Genomic DNA, 19,854 nt, shown 5'->3' on the forward strand with positions numbered 1-19,854 from the left:
GTTCATTAAAATAATGTACATTTAAATCCTAATCGCCTTTGATGCAGTATCATTTTCGTGTCTGTATTTGACAATATGCAATGGGTTCTTTTTTAACGTTTTTCATATACCACTCGCATGGCAGAGATATACCCGATATTTGCGATTGTTGTCCGCACACGAAGAGGCATTTAGGCATTCTATGATACTCTATAAATATATATAGTATGCATCCTTAAACCCATTTAATACCATTTATACCTTTATTTCCAATGATATTCGACACGATTGTTACATTTGACGAGAGTATTGTTTGAACTTGAAGTTGTACAGCAATGAAATAATAACTTGTTAATCTAAGTTATATCCTACTACAAATTGGCGGTACACCTCTGCTTTGTCACCAATGAAGTAAACCGTGGATATAACATAAAAAGTATTCAATGTTTGTTATTACCGAGGATATTAGCTTCCCTTTGATATCACTTAAGGAAACATTATCCGACGTCTGCCTTGGCCAGCAGTGATGTTATCGGCAATCAATGACTAGAAGAAGCAAGGGTTAAATACGATTTATTTGCTATCTCCTAGGAAGCAAGTACATGTACTATTATTACAACATTTGAATGTTATATCATTATAAATATTTGGATTACTTTCTAACGTGTCATTTTACTTGAATATACATGTGTTTTACTTTGATCCACGCAAAGATCTGCATTAACTGACAAGTTGACGCGTAATACTGAAAATGTCACAAATAATACTCGTCCAAACGAATTTTGTTTTCGAAATAACCAATTGCACACTGCAAAAATTCTCACTGAATGCCGTCTTATACAATAATGTTTATCCAATGACATAGGTTCTACGACTTTGTACCTGTATCTATAATCTATAACTAATTTATTAAATATTCTTACTCCGTTAAATATACATTCTATGTTATATGTACGCACTTTATTATATATACCTATTCTATTAATAATTACGTACCTACTTAATCATATATGCCTTCCCTGATTATGAACACATTTTTTATTTAATATATACGTCCTCTTTTCTACAAACCTACATTTATACCACTTTATCCTAAATATATACTCCTAATACATGCTCCTTTAAATGTATACCTACTCTAGTATACATACCTACACCATTGTATATACATTCTTATATTCTAATATAAAAACCTACCCTATGATATATGCATACTCTTTACATGTACCTTCTCTATCATATATATGCCTACTCTATTATATATACAATACTTTATTACTCTATTATTTATACCGACTGCATTATATATATACTGTTTTATAATAAAAAGGATTAAATGTAAATTTGAAGTAAGTAAATATAGAAAAATATAAGATCTAACGACCGACTATAAAACAAGCTGCTTTCACCCTTCACAGGGCTCTTCAGGTTTGTATACTTTTTATGAGTAAACTATCTAATATACATTCTCTTATAAATATGCATGCTCTGTTGTACATGCTTATACTTATATTCCATTACAGATAAATAATTTCTTATTTGCCAATTTTATTATGTACATGTATTCATACACGTACTTATTCTTTAACTTCATGTTAAAAATATGACTTTTGTATTTGTACCAAACTTATATACGAAAAGTTTTCAAATTTGACATTTGAGCTATGAATGAGTCCGATCTCTGTTGATTTACACGAAAGGTTTGAATCACAATATAATCATTACTTGTTACGCGTAATACCCAGATGCACCACTCAGCGGTCTCCAGCTCGAAATCCGCCGCATTGTACGTGTCCGATACTAGGCTATACGAATAACACAGTTATACACTGCACACCAACATAACCACATTTAGACGATGAATTATTCATGAAGTAGTGTATAACCCGGTAATTGTGTTTCATAAACAACATTATATAATGTTTCAATACGTCATTCAGTGACACTTCCCAGCATTTGTAAACATGTGAAGTTGACAGACGTGTAGATTACCTTTGACCAGGTTTTACCTGTTAATTACACATCCATGTGAGAATGACTAGTCAGGTACACTCATTTAGCTCTAGCTCGTGACACTTTCACATTTTTCTATAAATGTTTTCGCAAGACGTTGTCCATTTTTTACCTTGCATTTTCTTAGAAAATTTCCTCAAAATGCTGTTTATAAATTTATCATTTAAAATACAAAAGATAAAAGAAACGCTCTTCAACGTATGACAAGGGCGCCAGTTAGTCAAAGTCTTGGCACTCAGGGAATCCGCTAATATATATGTATGTAGTGAAATACATTTTGTGCTTGCCCTATTAAAAGTATTGCATACAAACATGTGTAAACATGTAAAGATAATACTTATCTCTTCTATCTGTACTAGCCATAAGGCAAGCTCACTGCAAGAAACACACTGTACAGTATAATTCCAATACAGCACTGACATATACCTGATGTGTATCAAATGAAGATTTGCAGTACATGTTCAAACATTTGATTATCATATATCAGATAAAGTCTACATTGTATTTAAGCTTATTTACACAATTAGATAATTTCAAAAAAGAAACGATCACGGAGAAATGGGCACTTGATGCTGCTGTGCACAGGATTGCGATCACCGCTTGGTATGGTAGAATGCCCCTTACAACAACCTTGCAAGAAATTTAAAAGACAATACACCGTCTTAAATAATAGAATGAAGATGACTAACGCATTGCTTTAGCAAATTTAGAAAGAATTCGAAAAGAAAATTGTTTCAGTGTTCAATCCAGCTTCCAATATAACATTCCTTGAGTGTTTGTTCCACTTTTTCTTTGTCATGTCATATAAATTGTTATACGTACACTGTACACAACTTAACATACCCCATACTAAACTGAAGGCGCACAGAACTTTTTTTCAATAGAGAGCGGCGTAACAAATAAATGATATTGAACAGCTGTTTAAGCATATGTTTTACCAGACTGTTGACAAGGTCATAAATGCAAACCGTGTACTTGTGAGAAATATCGATGATGAGTTACTTTTAACAAACAAGACATGGTTCGGTCTTATATGCCGTCAAACACTGCAGGGCAAGCACTTGTGTTGCTGTGAAGCATTGCTGCACAACACTATAGCTACGAACAACAAAATGTAAAGTAAAGAGCTTTCAAAAACATTGTTTTTAATGTTTTCAACTTATAAATGGCTGAAAAATACGGTTATGAAATATTCGACTGGTGTCATTAGGAATCGCATCGTTTGCAGTGGGCAATACTAGTTTACTGTTTAAACATAATCAAAGTGGCAATACGTAGTACTTTGAACAAGATTGTTAACCTGTTTCATGAAACTAATAGATATTTTAAAGTCTATAAGTTGAGCTTAACTATTTGTATAGGGTCAACAGTTCCTGTTCAAGAGTCACAACATCATGTGGTTTTGAGACTCGTACTGTCAAAGGGTAATGGATATATATTCTGACCATAAAAATGTAATCATACTATAGGATATTTTGCATAATCGTCTATATAATGGATACTCCTTATGAAAACACTTTTGTTATTCATTCTTATTTTGATATATAACATATCATTGATTTACCACCAGGGTGCAGCACTTTGACTCCGACTGTAATTCAAAATCAGCCTTAGCGGCGGCTGTTGACGCAAAGGAGAGTTTCGAGCCTGACCTTTTCCTTGGACCTCCTTGCTCCGCAGGTAAGCGACAGTTCCGCCAAATTTGAAGTATCAACACGCAATATTACATAGATGGATACATGTTAAATTGTTTCTTTTATCAATATATTTGATTATTCCTCTGTGTTTCAAAAACAGCTAAATGAAGCATACTACTAAAACTGTTAACTGATTGCCTACCTTCAATCCATGTTATTATTCTGTTGCATTTTATTCCCGATGATATCTGTGTTGGGCTTTCCATTTTGTTTTGAATCGTGGCCTTGAGTATTCTTCTCCGATTAGCTGTAGAAGACATATTTACATGCAAGAAATTGTTTTCTGTGTTACCAATTGGTAAAATGCCGACAATACTATTCTGTGGCGGGGATACTCATTTTTGTTAGGAACAAATACCGTATATGCGTCGGATTATACCACAAATGTATGTCATAATTTAAATCGTATCTGGGGTTCATACATATCTATGTCAAGGTTTAATACGTGTATGTCAGTATATTATACACCTGCTTTATATCACACATCCAGGCAAAGGTATGGTGCATATATAGTTTAATGCTTTTCATGGTGGATGATTAGATGCATGTTGACCACAAAATCTTTCTACTCTCAGCTATGAAAGGCGTTGCACAGTTAGCATCTCACTGGAACATCCCTGTGTTCGGCTGGGTATCTAACGACGTTGAGTTCCAGAACAGGACGACCTACTCCACACTTATCCGACTTCTGGGGCCGCTCAATAGGTTACGTACGTATACCACAACACCAGGTGCTTGACGTGTACTGTTACGATATAATACATATTACCATATTTTAAATAATCTCCATACTCGCAAAACCATGTACTGTGGAAAGGTGTCTAAGGGTTTAACACCCTAGCATGACATATTTGTGAAACAACTTTTGGAATTCGTAAGTTCCCTGTTTGTATACATGTGTTACAATGGAAGGTTCAACTTTCAGTTCTGAAACCCCGTTTTAAGCATTTAGAAAGCGATGTCAATGCCTGTTTAATGTTGATAACAGTTCTATTTATTGCCCAAGATTAAATAAAGTATGTTGTTTGTATAAAACTTTGTACACGTTTCAGTCTATACATTGGGTATTCATCATGGTTTTAGGAAAAGGTAAGCCTTTTCAAAACATTATTACCTAACATACGAACAGGGTTTTCAGGTTATTTGTTTGAAATATTATTTGAATATACTGGAAGTATTCTTCAATAGATATACATACCTATGCATCACACTAATTTGATCTTGAATGCTTTTTTAATATTTGTTAAACAGATTTTTTTTTAAATATTTGTTAAACAGGATTCTAAACGTTGTACTTGATAATATTTTGTTGTTATATAATCTTGATTTAGAGCGACACCTGGTTTTTGAATATAGGTCAAAGACAATAAATGCAACGTTCCGAAACTGTCGCCATAACAACGAAACAACAAGGACAGTACAATCAGAAGGATATTCAAATATCGACGTTTGTTTCGCCTAAGGAAAATGAACCTTATCATACGATCATGCTTGCGACCATTAAAATGTTCAACTTCTGCTGTTCTGTAAAGTTGTGCGTTATTATTCCAAATTGTGCAATAAGGAGAATTATCCTGGATCAAATGAGATGTTAACATTATAGGTAGAATGCGGACATGTTTCAATTAAAAAAGGAACGTTTGCGATCAAACATCGTAGTTGTTACGCTTGTCATACAACCTTGTAATAGGCAAATCCTATTAGTATTCTGTTGATAAAGATCGAGATAATTTAGGTTGATGAAGAAGAATCTGAAGTGTCATTGACTTCAAGTCAGGTGGATCAGTATATACGATTGATAAATTTATTTTCATTGAAAGATATACAAATATCTGAAGCTAAAATTGAAAGACATTCCTAAAATCTCTTCGATTATTTCAGGCTCATATAAAACAAAATAGGCCAAGAGTGGGAGCAGCGTGTTTTCATTTGAAGATGTATTCGCTTGTTAAAGCAAGTGGTCAAATTATTTTATAGTTGCTTTTAAACTTATTTCCATCTTTATAATTTCTTCGTACATTTAACCTTTTTGTAAGAAACATATTGTATATAAACATATCCCGTTGTAGCCATCACTATGAAGTACGTTTCCACCGTGTTTAAATGGAAACGCTTTGCCATGATACACGACGACCGCGACCCCTACAAGGCTGTGGCCGAGGCCATCAAACTAAGTGACAGCAATTACTTCATCAACAGTACTCATGCTGTCAACCCGAATATGGAAGACGCTCAAGTCGCAAAGATATTCAACCAGGTTAGGAAATACGCCAGAAGTAAGTTGTTTTCCACTTAAACACAAAGGATGTAAGAAGTATAAAGTCGTAATGTCCCCAAGTTCATTTAAAGAAAATAGTTCACATTTGGCGCGAAGTAGGCAAACAGTAAATTACTGTCGGAAGTAGTATAAAGAGAGGTTATCCAAAAGAATCAGAAGCACACTAAGAAATAGTAAGCTAATGGAATCTGAAACTGTACAAAACATCAGTAATAAAAATCGAAATGTATGCCATCAGGTAGCCAGTCTCAGGACGAAAATAAAGTCAAGAACAAAGCGAAAACTATATAATATGTTTTGTTAATCGATAAGTCTGAACAAGTATGCTAACTCTAAGTACAATATATCCAAATAAGATATTATATCGCTATTCTTTCTTCTATTAGAAATGTATCTGCTCTATTTTTCTGTAGTTTTGTATCTCTTGAATTGATCACATTTTGCCTGTTATAGTTATTATTTTTGCTGTACCCTGGATGGAGATGAGAAAGTACATGTTGGTGGCTCATCAACTGGGTATGATACAAGGAGATTTCGCGTTTCTTTGCATACACGGAGACGTAAGTAGCAACTATATGTACGCGGTGTTTAGTACATGCATGTCTGTCAGGCAAACTAGGCAACCACACCTGTAGTTACAAGCTGTTTAGTTTATGCGTGCTTGGGACATCTAGGCAGTTAACTTGGTATTTTAAAGCTGCTTTGTCCTTGGGTGTTTATCAGGAAACTATCTGGTATAACAAGTTGTCTAGTTCATAACATTTATCAGGAGACATCTAGCCAACTAACTTGGTACATTACAAGCTGTCTAGTTCATTATGTTTATCAGGCAAACTAGGGCTTCCAGCTTACAGTAACAAACTGCCTAGCTCATGTCTATGTATCAGTAAAACCAAGTCATCACAAAGTCATCTTTCAAGATACAAGGAAGCAGACACTGCTGGTGAAGTTTTGAAGTCACCAAGACTTGCCATTACCTCGATGGCCACAATTATTCCTTTTGAGAATTATCATGGATTATCATATACGTATTCTACTCATTATTAGTTAAAAACTAACTTGTACTGTTCTGGAATTTCAACAATTAAGGGGTTTCATATCACCTCTTTATGTATCAACGGCAGATTATAGCAGTTTTGGTTTCAACCGTTTTTCCCCCGTAGTCTCACCATTGAGTCGTAGAAGCACGAAATGATTGTATTGTGCAGTCAGTTATATTGGCATGCTGTAATAATAACCAAATTTTGTAGGCGAAATCACAGGTGTATCTTACGTTCATTTCGTAAGTACTATTGAAGCTGCCTTGATCATGTATGTTACGTAGTAGGTAAAACTAGAAAATAAACTTTTCACCACATGCAATTGTTTTCATTTGTCTCACTAAAACGATGTATTTATTACTTTTTCTTTGGTTAGGTGTTGCCTTATAAAGGTTGTCTTAGGATGTTTAAGTAATGATAACCGTATTGATATTGTTTTCTTGTTTTCTGGCTAAGCTTATGCAATTATTAGAGGTTAAGTGTTCACCAAGTGTGGCTAGGCGTAGGGTAAATGTGACACATATTCTTACAATAAATTCTAAAATAATGTTTCCTATTACAAAAAAATTAACTTGTGAAAAGCAACACATCTTCTGATAAACGAAAATATTTTTTCTGTTATTGAATTACAGTCTTTACCTCAAGTCAATCATGCATTATGTACGTCTTGTTAATGCAGCATTAAACTATCAAACGAAATTAATTGAATTTATATGAGTTTTTATATCAGGTAGAAAAAACATATATAATTACTATTGATGATTTACACATTCAATAAAAGATGGGTCAGTTGGAATACTTCCACAGACACTGTGTGTATTGACAAAGGAGCATGTGTTGCCACGCGTTTATTACGAACATTACTGGTGAATTAAGTAAAACTTTGCTATTACATATTTCCCTACTGATATTGAAGATATGGCCCAGTTGGCTGTATGTTGAGGTTGCTGTGGTAACCCTTGTCACGGCAAGGTCGATAATGAAAATACATTAAGGTTATAAAAACTAAGATGTCACAGGCTGACTGAGCAAATTCATCAATTCATCCAAATTAACCGCGTGGAACATTACCCTTTTACTATTAAAACTGTAAATGAAAATAAATGTTAGGAGTATATAGTTCATATAGTGTTAAAATGTAAAAAGGTACATTTTCTTCGACAAAGTGTGTCAAACAGGTAGTACAAACTATCATCATAACTATAAGAATATTAGTTTTGATAAACTTATAGACGTTTTCTAACTCTACAGCTGTTCACATGGGATGTCAATGAAAGGGACATAACCTCAGACCGAGGCTGGAAAAGAAACGACACACACGACGAAGATGCACGAGAAGCCTTCGAGTGCGTTATCCACGTGAGTTTATTGACGTTCAGTTACGATATTTTATTCTGTACTTATACGCGTTTTTCAATATTTGCCTCACTTCTCTAAATAGATGTTTTTATACAGAAGCATCCGTTTCAGTTTCAACACGAATGTTGTGTATGTGATCTCTATGACGTCCATCATTTATCATAAGTACTTTTTACCCGACTCATAGACTTCTAACATACTACATAATTAGAGGATGACCAGTGCAGCATGTTGCTTCTATGGTGGCACATTCCTGTTTTCGTAGATAAGCATGGACACTCTGCCTCCAGCGCGGGCTAAGGAGTTCCAGCAGTTTGCGTCGCAGTATGCCCATCAGCAAAGCACGAACTGGATCAACCTGCCGAATGGTACCACGGTAGGTTCACGTTAGACGTTATCTCGATCAGCCCGCAGTTAATAGTTCCATATGATCCTCTCATTAAGCATGGCATGCTTAGCTAGAATATAAAGGAACGATAATGTGCCTCGATTTAAATGACAGATATGACTCTTTCCATCAAGTTTGTTCAAACAAACGCGAATCTCTGAAGGAGTTGTCGTTTCCCTCAATAGTACAGGTAGGGCCCTAGTAAAGTGTGCTTCCTGTCAATATTTCAAGCTCCCCTCCCTGATGCTCAATATCTATAACAAGTCTTTCGGAAATTTCGTTAACCTTTGCCTACAAATAAATCGCTGATAATTTGCTATTATTCAAACGCTTCAATTAGAGCTGTACATCGCCTTTCATTTGTATACCATTGATACATCTCAATCATATTTGATGTAAGTTAATATTAAGACATCCTACATAAGAACCTAAATGTTGATAATTCTTCTGTGTTTTGCATATATCATCCATCATCCGCTTTGATAACTCCTTCTGAAATTCTCTTGTTGTCTATTTGATCTTCTTCGTTAAAGTAAAAATAACCAACAGATTAAAATGAATTATAACCATTGACACTATAATGATATGTTTCTTTTGAACAATACTTTGACAAAATATTTTCCCCATATACACACCTCTTGCAGTACAATTATTACAATTCTTCTCAATATGAGTATTTTGAACGTAAAATGTAATTTACAATAAAAAAAAACCCACCCAGACGAGCAAGGGTTTTACTCGTGACCAGTCTTCTAAACCTACCCTTATATGTCTATTCAAGAATTGTAAATGCAGATTATTAAGATATAAAAGTTAGTAATTCTGTCTTGTTTGCTTTTATGCTTTATATATGGGGGTATTCTAAAAAAGAAAGAGGTTATAACTGGTTCGGTAGTACCATTTACCTTCAAATACTGTCTCTTATAGGCTGTTGGAGATTTCTAATTATTTATTGTATAAATTCTTCGCCTGCTTGCAGCCGGACGCCTACTCTCCCTACTTATATGATGCGACATTGGCCTGGGCAATAATGGTTGACAAAACCTTGTCTCAGAATGAGGTTCCTAACGGCAATAATCTCTTCAAAGAATCGGTGGACTTCTTTGCAGATGGTAATGTATAGAGAAATATAACGCATGTACACTTGTTTCCTTGTAAACAAATCAGATGGAAATCGATTTCTTATCGTATAAAAATGTTAACGCGGTTGCCCAATCACATTTTCTTTTAATTAAATAAAGTACTACCGAGTGCAATCTGTTTAATTATGATACACTGTGTGTTGATTGTCAGGAGTGACCGGGTATATCGTGCTGGACTCTATTGGAGACCGCTACCTAAACTTCCGTATGATGGACATGCAGGAGGATGGAATATTCAAAACAGTCATAGATCTCCAGTACAACATGACAAGCTTCGTTGCAAGAACCGTACGTTATTACATTAGACCAAACTACCCCTATATGGTCATAACACAAATTTAATTCCTCATAATCCTTATATAGTTAAAACACAAAAAGTGTTTTGTTTTTTGTTTTCGGTGTTCTATTAAATCTATCAATGTTAGGTGGCTGAACGTTGCTTAATTTTATTTAATTAGCGTCTATAATCCATTTATTAAATGTCTGTACACAGTAACCTACACAAGTAAAGAAATTAAATATCTTAATAAAACATTTTGAACATCGTCTTTGCAACAGGCTTAATAAAGATAAATGACCTCCTTTTGTGTTCCTAGGCTGTTGAGGACCCGGACCTCGTGAGATGGGGAGGAGGAAAGAAGGGGATCAAAAACGCTCCTCCTGATGTTCCTGCATGTGGATTTGACGGCGAGAAGTGCGCTAAACCCGAAAAAGGTGGTTATTTGATTGTCTTGTGTAAAATGGTGTATCTGACTTATGGCGTTATGTGAACGGACACTTCTCCTTTGACGATTCTAATCATCTGGATTAGTTCAATCAAAGATAGATAAAGCTTCACACTTTTGCATATAAAGCATGAAGATATTTACTTAGATTTGTGATAGTTCAGGTATATTCAAACATACAAATGGAAGACGACTGGCATATGAAACTTGTGTATAGGCATTTGATTTGTTCATATTTCCGTAGTGCATTGTTCTGTTTGAATGAAGCTAGTCTTGGTGGTTAATCAATCTCTGTGGTGAAAGTCAGTTATAATCCAACAGTGCTTTATCTGAGGTGCAGGTCAATATTGGTAGTGCATTATTCTTCTATAGTGAAAGAAATCCTGACAATTATCTGTTATGTTTATGGTGAAGATGGGTCGTTGAGTTGCATTGTCTTATTAAAGATTAATCGTAATCTTTGATATGCTTTCATGTTGTTTTTAGGGGTATTATGCACCTCCCCATCTGTTACAACAGTTGTTTTGACAAATTTAGATTCTTACCTTTATGTCCTTATAGCATCACTAATAAGTTCTGAAAGGACGAAACAATGATATGCTACAGTGTAATTGAATTGTGGCATGCTGTATCGATAACAAACTAAAGAGATGCTATGCCATTCCCTATAAGAAATAGTTGTACGGAGGCTCTTGAAAAACAATGTAAGGATATTAAACAAGAGCACTTGAAGGGAAAATGTTTTCTTTTTCATCGAGGACACGCGCCTTGTAATTTTAGGTCAAATCAATTAAATATCACGTTCTCAGAATATTGGTACAAAGTTCTGGAAATGCATTGTTCTGAATTGATTAGTCGCAAGACTTAAAGTTAATAAAGAACTTGAACTTGAACTTGAATATAATAAAGGTGTGTGATAGGGTTGCAGTATAGTCGAAGAGATGTGTTGCGATCAGCCCTCGTAGTGTCATTGTTCTATACAGAATGTCTAACCAGTCAGCAGGTCACTGCTGGTGCTGCAATATTATGAGCTGTAGGAGTAGTGCACTGTTCCTTTTAAGGCAAAATTCATTCATGAAACAGCAATGCTCATTTGGCGATATGTTGTCTTCTTTATCACATGATAAAATCACGCTGTTATATTCGAATGTCTATAGTTCATACCCTTCTATAACGTCCCCAAAAGAGAATGTAAACCTCGTTTGAAAGAATTAGGAAACTTATAAAAATAAAATGTAATCAAATTCATGCTCATAGAGTTCATGTCTTCATAAGTTAAAAAAAAATGCATATTTTTTTCTTAATAATATATTTTAAGTAATTTGTAAAATCGTTTTGCGTAATTTGTATTGTAAATTGTCTTTTCCTTAACGTTTTCGCGTTTGAAACGAAACGGTAACTTACAATACAAGCAACATTGATCATGCTATATTAAGCTTCTGTTTTTAATTTGCACAGATAATAAAGCCACTGTAATAGGAGTTGTGACCGTTTCGTTATTCGTGTTGATTGTGATCATCATATTTAACATCGTACGAAGGTAAGTTCATTTAATATGACTCCCCATTGTCGGGTAGTAGTTATAGTCAATGTATTAAACACCGTACATAGGTAAGTACATTTAATATGACTCCCCGTTGTCGGGTAGTAGTTATAGTCAATGTATTAAACACCGTACATAGGTAAGTAGATTTAACAACGTCAAGTGACCGGGTAGTAGTTATAACCAATATTTATCACCGTACATAGGTAAGTAGATTTAACAACGTCCTGTTACCGGGTAGTAGTTATAACCAATATTTATCACCGTGCATAGGTAAGTAAATTTAACAACGTCCAGTGACCGGGTAGTAGTTATAACCAATATGTATCACCGTACATAGGTATGTAGATTTAACAACGTCTAGTGACCGGGTAGTAATTATAACCAATATATGTAACACCCTACATAGGGGAGTAGTTATAGCCAATTTATTTAACACTGGACAAAGGTAAGTAAATTCATTCGCGTCTAGAGGTCACGTAATAGTAATAGCCAATATATTAAATATCATAGGAATGTAAGTAGATTTATCAACTTCCCGATCTCGGGTAGTAGCTAAAGCCAATATCATTTTTAACATCGCATGAAGGTTAGTAAGACGATGTCCCGTTTTAGTATCGTGTTTGTAACACACATTTAATATCGGATGGAGGCGAATTAAGTTTATCCTCAAGGTCTTATGGCCATGTCGTAGTTATAGCCTGACTGGTTATTATGAAACATAATTTGTTTAAAACACATTGTTTTAGAACTCTTGCCGTAATGGCAGTACTCAAAATCATCGGATTATTTTAATGTTTTTGTTGAAATAGATTCACGTTGCCGTCATGGTTCTATTGGGAAATATATTAGTTGTTCTTGTGATATGAAGGTCGATATTTTTATTATGCTTACAAGTGAAAGTGATGCTTGTTATGTAGTTGTCACAGCCCCAGTTCTCTACATGAGGACGTGACATTCTTAGATGACCTCGATGCACACGTTTGCTATTGTTATGATGTACTAATGACACGTAACCTTTCACCTGGTTTTACACTTCTTGTACTTTCTTAAGGGTTTCCGTGTAAATATTTCCTTTGTTCAAATTATCAATATAAATATCGTTATCATGATGACATGAGTTCAACAAATCGTATATATCAGACTATAAGTCGATTAAATTACTTACATAATTACAACTTGTTTTTCATAAAACTTGTAATTCAATTCAACAATATAGTTTTATAAAAATAATTGTCATGTTGTATAGTTTGTTATTCTCATATAAGCTTGATTATAATACAAGCATGGCTGTTACGATATTCTAGCTATAGCCCATCTGTTTGAATGGTAATGCGATTTATTTAAGGTAGGTCCTGGAGAGACACTAAAATGAAATATTGCACAGGGCTTAGTAGATTTTACGTGACGTTTTCATGTTTGTGTTCCTTGTTTCTCATGCATCCCTTGTACTACTTCGAAACTTTAAGGTAAGTAAACTGAGCATGGCGCTCAAAGTGTGTCCATTGTAACCCTCATACTATCAAAGAACTGAGGTAAGTCATTTTAACAGCACTTTATTGAAATTGTATCTATTAACCATGGTGTCGAGGTTAGCATTTTTTACTTTTCAGTTTTGTTTATTTCGAAACTCGAAATTTAACGTTATTATATGGAAGGTTTGAAGACTAAATGTGATTATGTCTAACCTCGCACTCGACGACAACACTGTACTTCGCAGTACATCGACCTAACTGTCTTCACAGTGTCAGATCGACTGTAAAGAACGACCGGATGTTCACACTAGAGAGCTTTCGCCCGACTGTTTGTAAAAACTGTGGAGCAATAGATTCATCGTTGTGAATAAGGTAAGTTTCTACATCACTTGCACGTGCCAGCTCGCTTTTGATAATATGCTCTGCACCATTGCAAATAACCCAAAACGTCTCTTTAAATAGCACAAAGTATTTGATGATAATTTTAATATATTTAAATATGCGGTACATTTGATCTAGCAACCCATCATCTAACTTGACAACTTAGTATTTATTGACTTAGTTCTTGAGTTTTCACGGTATCATATGTTGCAAATCTTGAAAATCTTACCACATCGGATCAGAAAAATTCTAGCTTTAAACACAATATAATTCTGATTTAGTATATGTTCGTTTAAAGCTTGTTGGGTTTGACTCAAGCAAATTTGTACGCATTAAATGTATGGGTACTTTAACGTATTCCCTTGTTTATATGACTCGGGTATACTTGTCTGTCCTTTTACCTTCATCATACATCACCACCGTTCCGTGCAGTGTACAATATCCTTTTTTCTTTACTTGTGTATGTGTTTTACGGATTTTCTTCGTTTTATTTCAGGAGACGGATGAAGAAATTCTACAAATAGTCACCTATCAATGTTACAAGAGATAACTCGGTTGAAATTGTTTTCGATTTCTTAGTTATACAGATTTCGGTTTTATATATATAGATAAACGTTTGTTTGTAATTAATTACAATAACACTAAGTATGTATACTAAATGATTAATTGACATTTATTTAATACAAGTTTATGAATTAATTTCATTTAAATAAATATCAAAGTAACCGCGTGTTACAACATCAAATGCACAGTAATTACTTTGTGATATTATGATAGCTGATACAAACGAACAATCGAGACATTGAAATAATGAACAAATAATCAGAAAATTCAAAAGATTCGATCAATTTGTTGGATGCATTTATAAGTGTATTGATTTATACCAATATAGGATTTCAAAGGTTTCTCTACAATAAAATTGCTTGCCTTCCTAGCGTGTTCTTTATTTCTTATGTACTGCTTAGGTAGAGGTATCAGAAATCCACTTTGCTTATATAACACTTAACCATGACCTGCCTTTCGTTGCGTTCTTTGTTGATTTTACTTTCAAATCTTCGATTACATTGTGGGACCCCGTAGCATTGACACCTTATCTTAATGAAGCGGGGCAGCCTCAATACAGTGCAGTTCTTTAAAAATGTCATATTTAGAATAAAACATATTTCATAGTCAATCGAATTGTTTCAATTGGGCAATCTTTCAAATATAATGCATCACTTCAGATTTATAACGCGTGTAATACAATAAATCATTCAATAGACGTAGGTCAATGTTATGCAAATCGAAAAAGTATTTTGTTGCATAAACAAAACTCTTTTATATAAATGGACTTATCTTTATTTCACATCTAAGAGAAGTGTATGCAATGTTTATATATTTTCAGGATTACTATGGCAAGGCTAACAACAACACTGCATGTCTTTATACTGAACAATCGCCTGTATCGCATATAAACGATTTGTTTTATGCTCCTATTATAATGCTTTACGGTATCGTTGTAACATCTTTCAGGTGGCGAAAAACAATGATTTGCCGATAGCAATAATTGTTTGAAGAAGGGTAACGAAAAGAAGAAAAGTACTTGCATTGATATCGCTTTTCTTGCGGTATTGAGACCCATACTTTTTTCGGCCGTGTGTATTTACAAGAATAGTTTGTTCGTGAATGCATATACACATTCAACTAATGCTTTTCTACATCGATCGGTACATACAACATATGATTACTGTATCTAACTTAAATACAACAGACATTTGTGCAGAAACCTACCCAACCGTGTTATATATCCAATCAGCCGACTCTACTGTACAGTAGATCTGACACAGTGGTATCTTGACGAGGTACGTTACAGTTATATATATGTTAAAGATATCACAGGTACAATTCTCGTATTAACATTGAACAATTAATATTTTTATGAGAGTTTACTTGATTCATGCTGTTGTTTGCTGGCATCATGACATCTGCTTCTGCTAGAGTGATAGCTTGGTCATTTCTTTACATGTGTTTCTGTTTTTCAGACGGTATCGACGACAAAAATTGTTGAAGAGTATGTTGTGGCAAATTCGATTCGAAGAAATAGACTTCGTAACAGCACTTCTGAACGTCAGTGTTCGCGTAAGTTGGTTTAACGTAGATCCGAATACAATATCATTGTATCGTTTAAATGTATTATCACATTAATAAGTATAAGTTGCAGAATAATACACTTAAGCCCCTTTATGACACCATCATTTAAAAATTTAATATCGGTAATTCGATATAAAAAAACAATTACATTGAATCTGTTCTGTCATTGATCAGTTATACTACTTAACTACTATCATTTTAACTGAGCTCACTATATATATTAAAACACATATTCGTCAGGACTGGATATAATTTATCATATATCGAATATACCTAAACGATAAGAATTTATGATGATGGATATTTAACATAAAAACAGTAGATAAAATGATTAAATTTCTTAGAAAATTTTAATCAAGACAGAAAAGATTATGCAAATATTACCTAAGTATGGCAGATATCCTTTCATGTGATATTGTAAAATCGAAATGTGATATATGTTGATAAAACAGACGTATTTTGTAATTCTTTATGAAATCCTTGCAGGCAAGTTTTAAAACGCAGGGTATGCGTCGTACAAATACGAAGAAGAACCTCATTAAGACCAAATCGCTGGAGAGGAACAATTTGGCCTATAAAGGTTCTCCCGACCAGTCCCCACTAAACTACCATAAACCAGACCATGGCGCCACTATGTTTGGGTCTGTAGCCTACATCAGAGGTATGTTTGTACGTGTGTATCCGTGTTCTAGAAGTAAAGATGTGATGTACATTAGTAATTGTAGCATCAAAGCGTATAGGTTTATAAGATATCACTGCATGTCAGAAGTTTTCAAGTCATTGAATAAAAGTTTAGTCTAAATAGAAAAGATGCCATGTGCTAGTTCCGCTAAGGTAATTATGTGGTATAAGATTAACGTTAATAAATTGTGTTTACGCTAGTCTTGAATTAAGTTTAAATAAATGATATCTTGGACGTGTCTCACGAATGGAGCAAAACAGAACCGATTTAACAACTTGTGCGACATCTCAACTTACTAGGAAATCATAATCTGTTTCTTCAGTAGTTCGTACGTTTTTTTGTGTGACAAACATTGAGATACCTTTTTACTATCGCTATTGTATGCCTTCTGTTTCTGTTCTTTTATATATTGAAAAACATCACTAGAACACCAACATATGCCATGTCTAAAAATTGTTTCTGATTTGATTAATGTATCCCTGCCTCTTACAGGTAGCTTAGTGTCGGTAAAGAGAATGTCCCGCAACAGTGTTAACGTAACCAAGGATGTTCTGCAAGAGCTCAATCACGTAAGTCTGAGAGTTTTTACATCAATTTGTTTTCGTCATTTATATGAATAATTCGGTCAAGGTTTGTCTTACCCATGTTTAAGCTTGTAATATAATTATCTTTGCTGGATAGCAAACCTTCCGGCAGAATGCTTGAATCATTCTATAGTGTTTGTCAATAGTGAAATTAGAACATTTTACGTAGCAAGATAGATACATGTTAACATTAAATAAAATCAACTGTGTACGTAAAATAGCTTTCAGCTTTGTCCCATATTTTATGTCAGTCACAAATTATGTACTGTTTGTATTTGCAGCTGATGGAGCTGAAGCATCAGAATGTGTGTGCTTTTGTGGGCGCATGTGTGGATCCTGGACGGATTCTTTTACTGTGGGAGTATTGTCCAAAAGGAAGTTTGCAGGTACGAATAATATTTTAAGTAGATGTATTTTATATAAAATAGTTGAATTTCCGACAGTTATGAAGAAAGAGTTATGATAACTTTAAGTGTTTATGTCTCATATCTCAGTTAATTAAACCATATTTGATGATAAAGAAAGAGAGAGATTTTTGACAAGACAAAAGAACATTAACGAATCCAATTCTGAGTATAACTAAAAATACATCTTAAATTTTCGTCATCTGTACATCAATATTGGCATTACGTATGTCATTTTGTTCTTCAGGACGTGATATGGAACCAGAACATCAAGTTAGATAGGATGTTTATGTTTGCTTTGACGCAGGATATTGCAAAGGTATGAGTAGCTCTTTATGGTACAAATATATATTGATATAATTATATATGTAATATAACAACTAAAAGTCAATTTTACAACCATTGATGTTTTTATCATAGATCTATATATTCTCTTCTTCAACAGTTTTTATGAAAATACAAAATCATTGATACATAAAGCTCTTTATTGCAACTTTAACGTTGTTTTTAAAATATAATATCATATGTAACTGAAAACACTAATTAGTCATTATCAACATTGGTGTTTTGAAGGGCCTTGATTTCATACACAAGTGTTCCATACATTACCATGGTAACCTGAAGAGTTCCAACTGTGTAGTTGATAGTCGGTGGACGTGTAAACTGACCGACTTTGGCGTGCCTACTATTAGACTAATGGACAAGTGTTCAGTCAGTGTCACAGACGAGGGAAGTAATTCAAGTAAGTTGAACAATGTATATCAAATGGAACAAGAAAATGGAATATTTTGAAATCCTAAGAGTGGCTTCAGATGTCAACAGTTTGAAGAAAAAATACCTTAATCTATATTTTTTAGAGTACCATTGAGGCTTATACATGTACATACCTTTGAAGAAAAGTAAAAACACTAATGCATGATATGGTAGTCATTCTGCAATGGCAGAGTGAGCTTATATAACGTTGTCTTTTCATAAATAAACGTTTTCCCTTTTCATAACCATCATTTTAGATTGGTGATATATGTATTAGAAAAGTATACAAACTGGGGGAAATTTGCATAAAAACTTGATGCCTAAATTATTACTACGGGTAAGAAACTAATCTAATGCTGATAAAATGAATAAATTGCGTGAATTTGACAATTGAATGTAAGTTTTAAGTTCTAAACAATATCGCTTTTGATATAGAGATATAATGTAAAATTAAAAGTTGACAAACTTCTTTGGAACATGTTTAAGTGTAAACATGTTGATGCCTACTGAACAGCTTAACCACGTTTTAATTAAAATTAAAGAAACATAGCCGTTTTCTATTAGGATATGATTTCTAACTGAGATGACAGTGATTCTGCCATAATTGAAAACCTGTTCACTGTGTTTAAGTTAGGTGATCTTTATAACTTACTGCATATTCCTTGACTAAAATATGCCGAATGCCGCCTGTTGTGTATGGCCATATGACACTACTTGAACTTCCACTGCTTTCGAAGGGTTTGTGTTATCTTGCCTTTTTGTTTTGATGTCGCCACTCCGATGTGCAGCTTGCATGATAACACTGTGGTATATTTTGGTTCGATTAATTTAGAAGTTCAATTATTTTCGGTAAGCGTTAACATACAATCAGTACATTTTCTAAACATTTACCTTACTACCTTCACCTTTCTATCAACATTACACAAACATGCTTACTTTTGCAGAATTCCTTTGGACCTGTCCAGAGGTTTTGAGGTCAGATAAAAACTATGACAAACAGAAGGCAGACATATATTCCCTTGGAATAATTATCAAGGAGGTATTCACCAGGTCGGGGCCTTACACGGAATATCCATTCCTTACTCCACATGGTAATTACGTTGCTTGATCCCCGATGCAATCATTCCTATTAATAGATGAATATATTCCGGCATGTATGCATCATATTTCCCATATAAACAGCTTTCAGTATGTATCATAAATGCTTAAAAAATATATTGTTACACATTTTATGAAAATAAGATATTTTAAATAGCGTTGGAAAACTGAAATAAATAACGG

The 19,854-nt window shown here is 34.0% G+C and overlaps 1 protein-coding gene across 1 annotated transcript in view; it reads left to right on the forward strand.

The window, feature by feature from the left end:
* Positions 1 to 19,854, forward strand: part of LOC110450144 (atrial natriuretic peptide receptor 1-like) — a 37,481-nt gene that overhangs the window by 8,640 nt on the left and 8,987 nt on the right. Inside the window, exons 2-18 of the mRNA XM_021497428.1 lie at positions 3,563 to 3,672; positions 4,265 to 4,399; positions 5,759 to 5,965; positions 6,421 to 6,527; positions 8,259 to 8,366; positions 8,632 to 8,742; positions 9,734 to 9,866; positions 10,048 to 10,184; positions 10,493 to 10,610; positions 12,080 to 12,161; positions 16,042 to 16,138; positions 16,637 to 16,811; positions 17,325 to 17,401; positions 17,698 to 17,802; positions 18,068 to 18,139; positions 18,394 to 18,562; positions 19,518 to 19,664. Of these exons, the coding sequence (XP_021353103.1) occupies positions 3,563 to 3,672; positions 4,265 to 4,399; positions 5,759 to 5,965; positions 6,421 to 6,527; positions 8,259 to 8,366; positions 8,632 to 8,742; positions 9,734 to 9,866; positions 10,048 to 10,184; positions 10,493 to 10,610; positions 12,080 to 12,161; positions 16,042 to 16,138; positions 16,637 to 16,811; positions 17,325 to 17,401; positions 17,698 to 17,802; positions 18,068 to 18,139; positions 18,394 to 18,562; positions 19,518 to 19,664 (2,090 nt within the window). The remainder of the gene's footprint in view (positions 1 to 3,562; positions 3,673 to 4,264; positions 4,400 to 5,758; positions 5,966 to 6,420; positions 6,528 to 8,258; positions 8,367 to 8,631; positions 8,743 to 9,733; positions 9,867 to 10,047; positions 10,185 to 10,492; positions 10,611 to 12,079; positions 12,162 to 16,041; positions 16,139 to 16,636; positions 16,812 to 17,324; positions 17,402 to 17,697; positions 17,803 to 18,067; positions 18,140 to 18,393; positions 18,563 to 19,517; positions 19,665 to 19,854) is intronic.

Source organism: Mizuhopecten yessoensis, unplaced genomic scaffold (genome assembly GCF_002113885.1).
Source record: "Mizuhopecten yessoensis strain PY_sf001 unplaced genomic scaffold, ASM211388v2 scaffold4999.3, whole genome shotgun sequence".
NCBI lineage: Eukaryota > Metazoa > Mollusca > Bivalvia > Pectinida > Pectinidae > Mizuhopecten > Mizuhopecten yessoensis.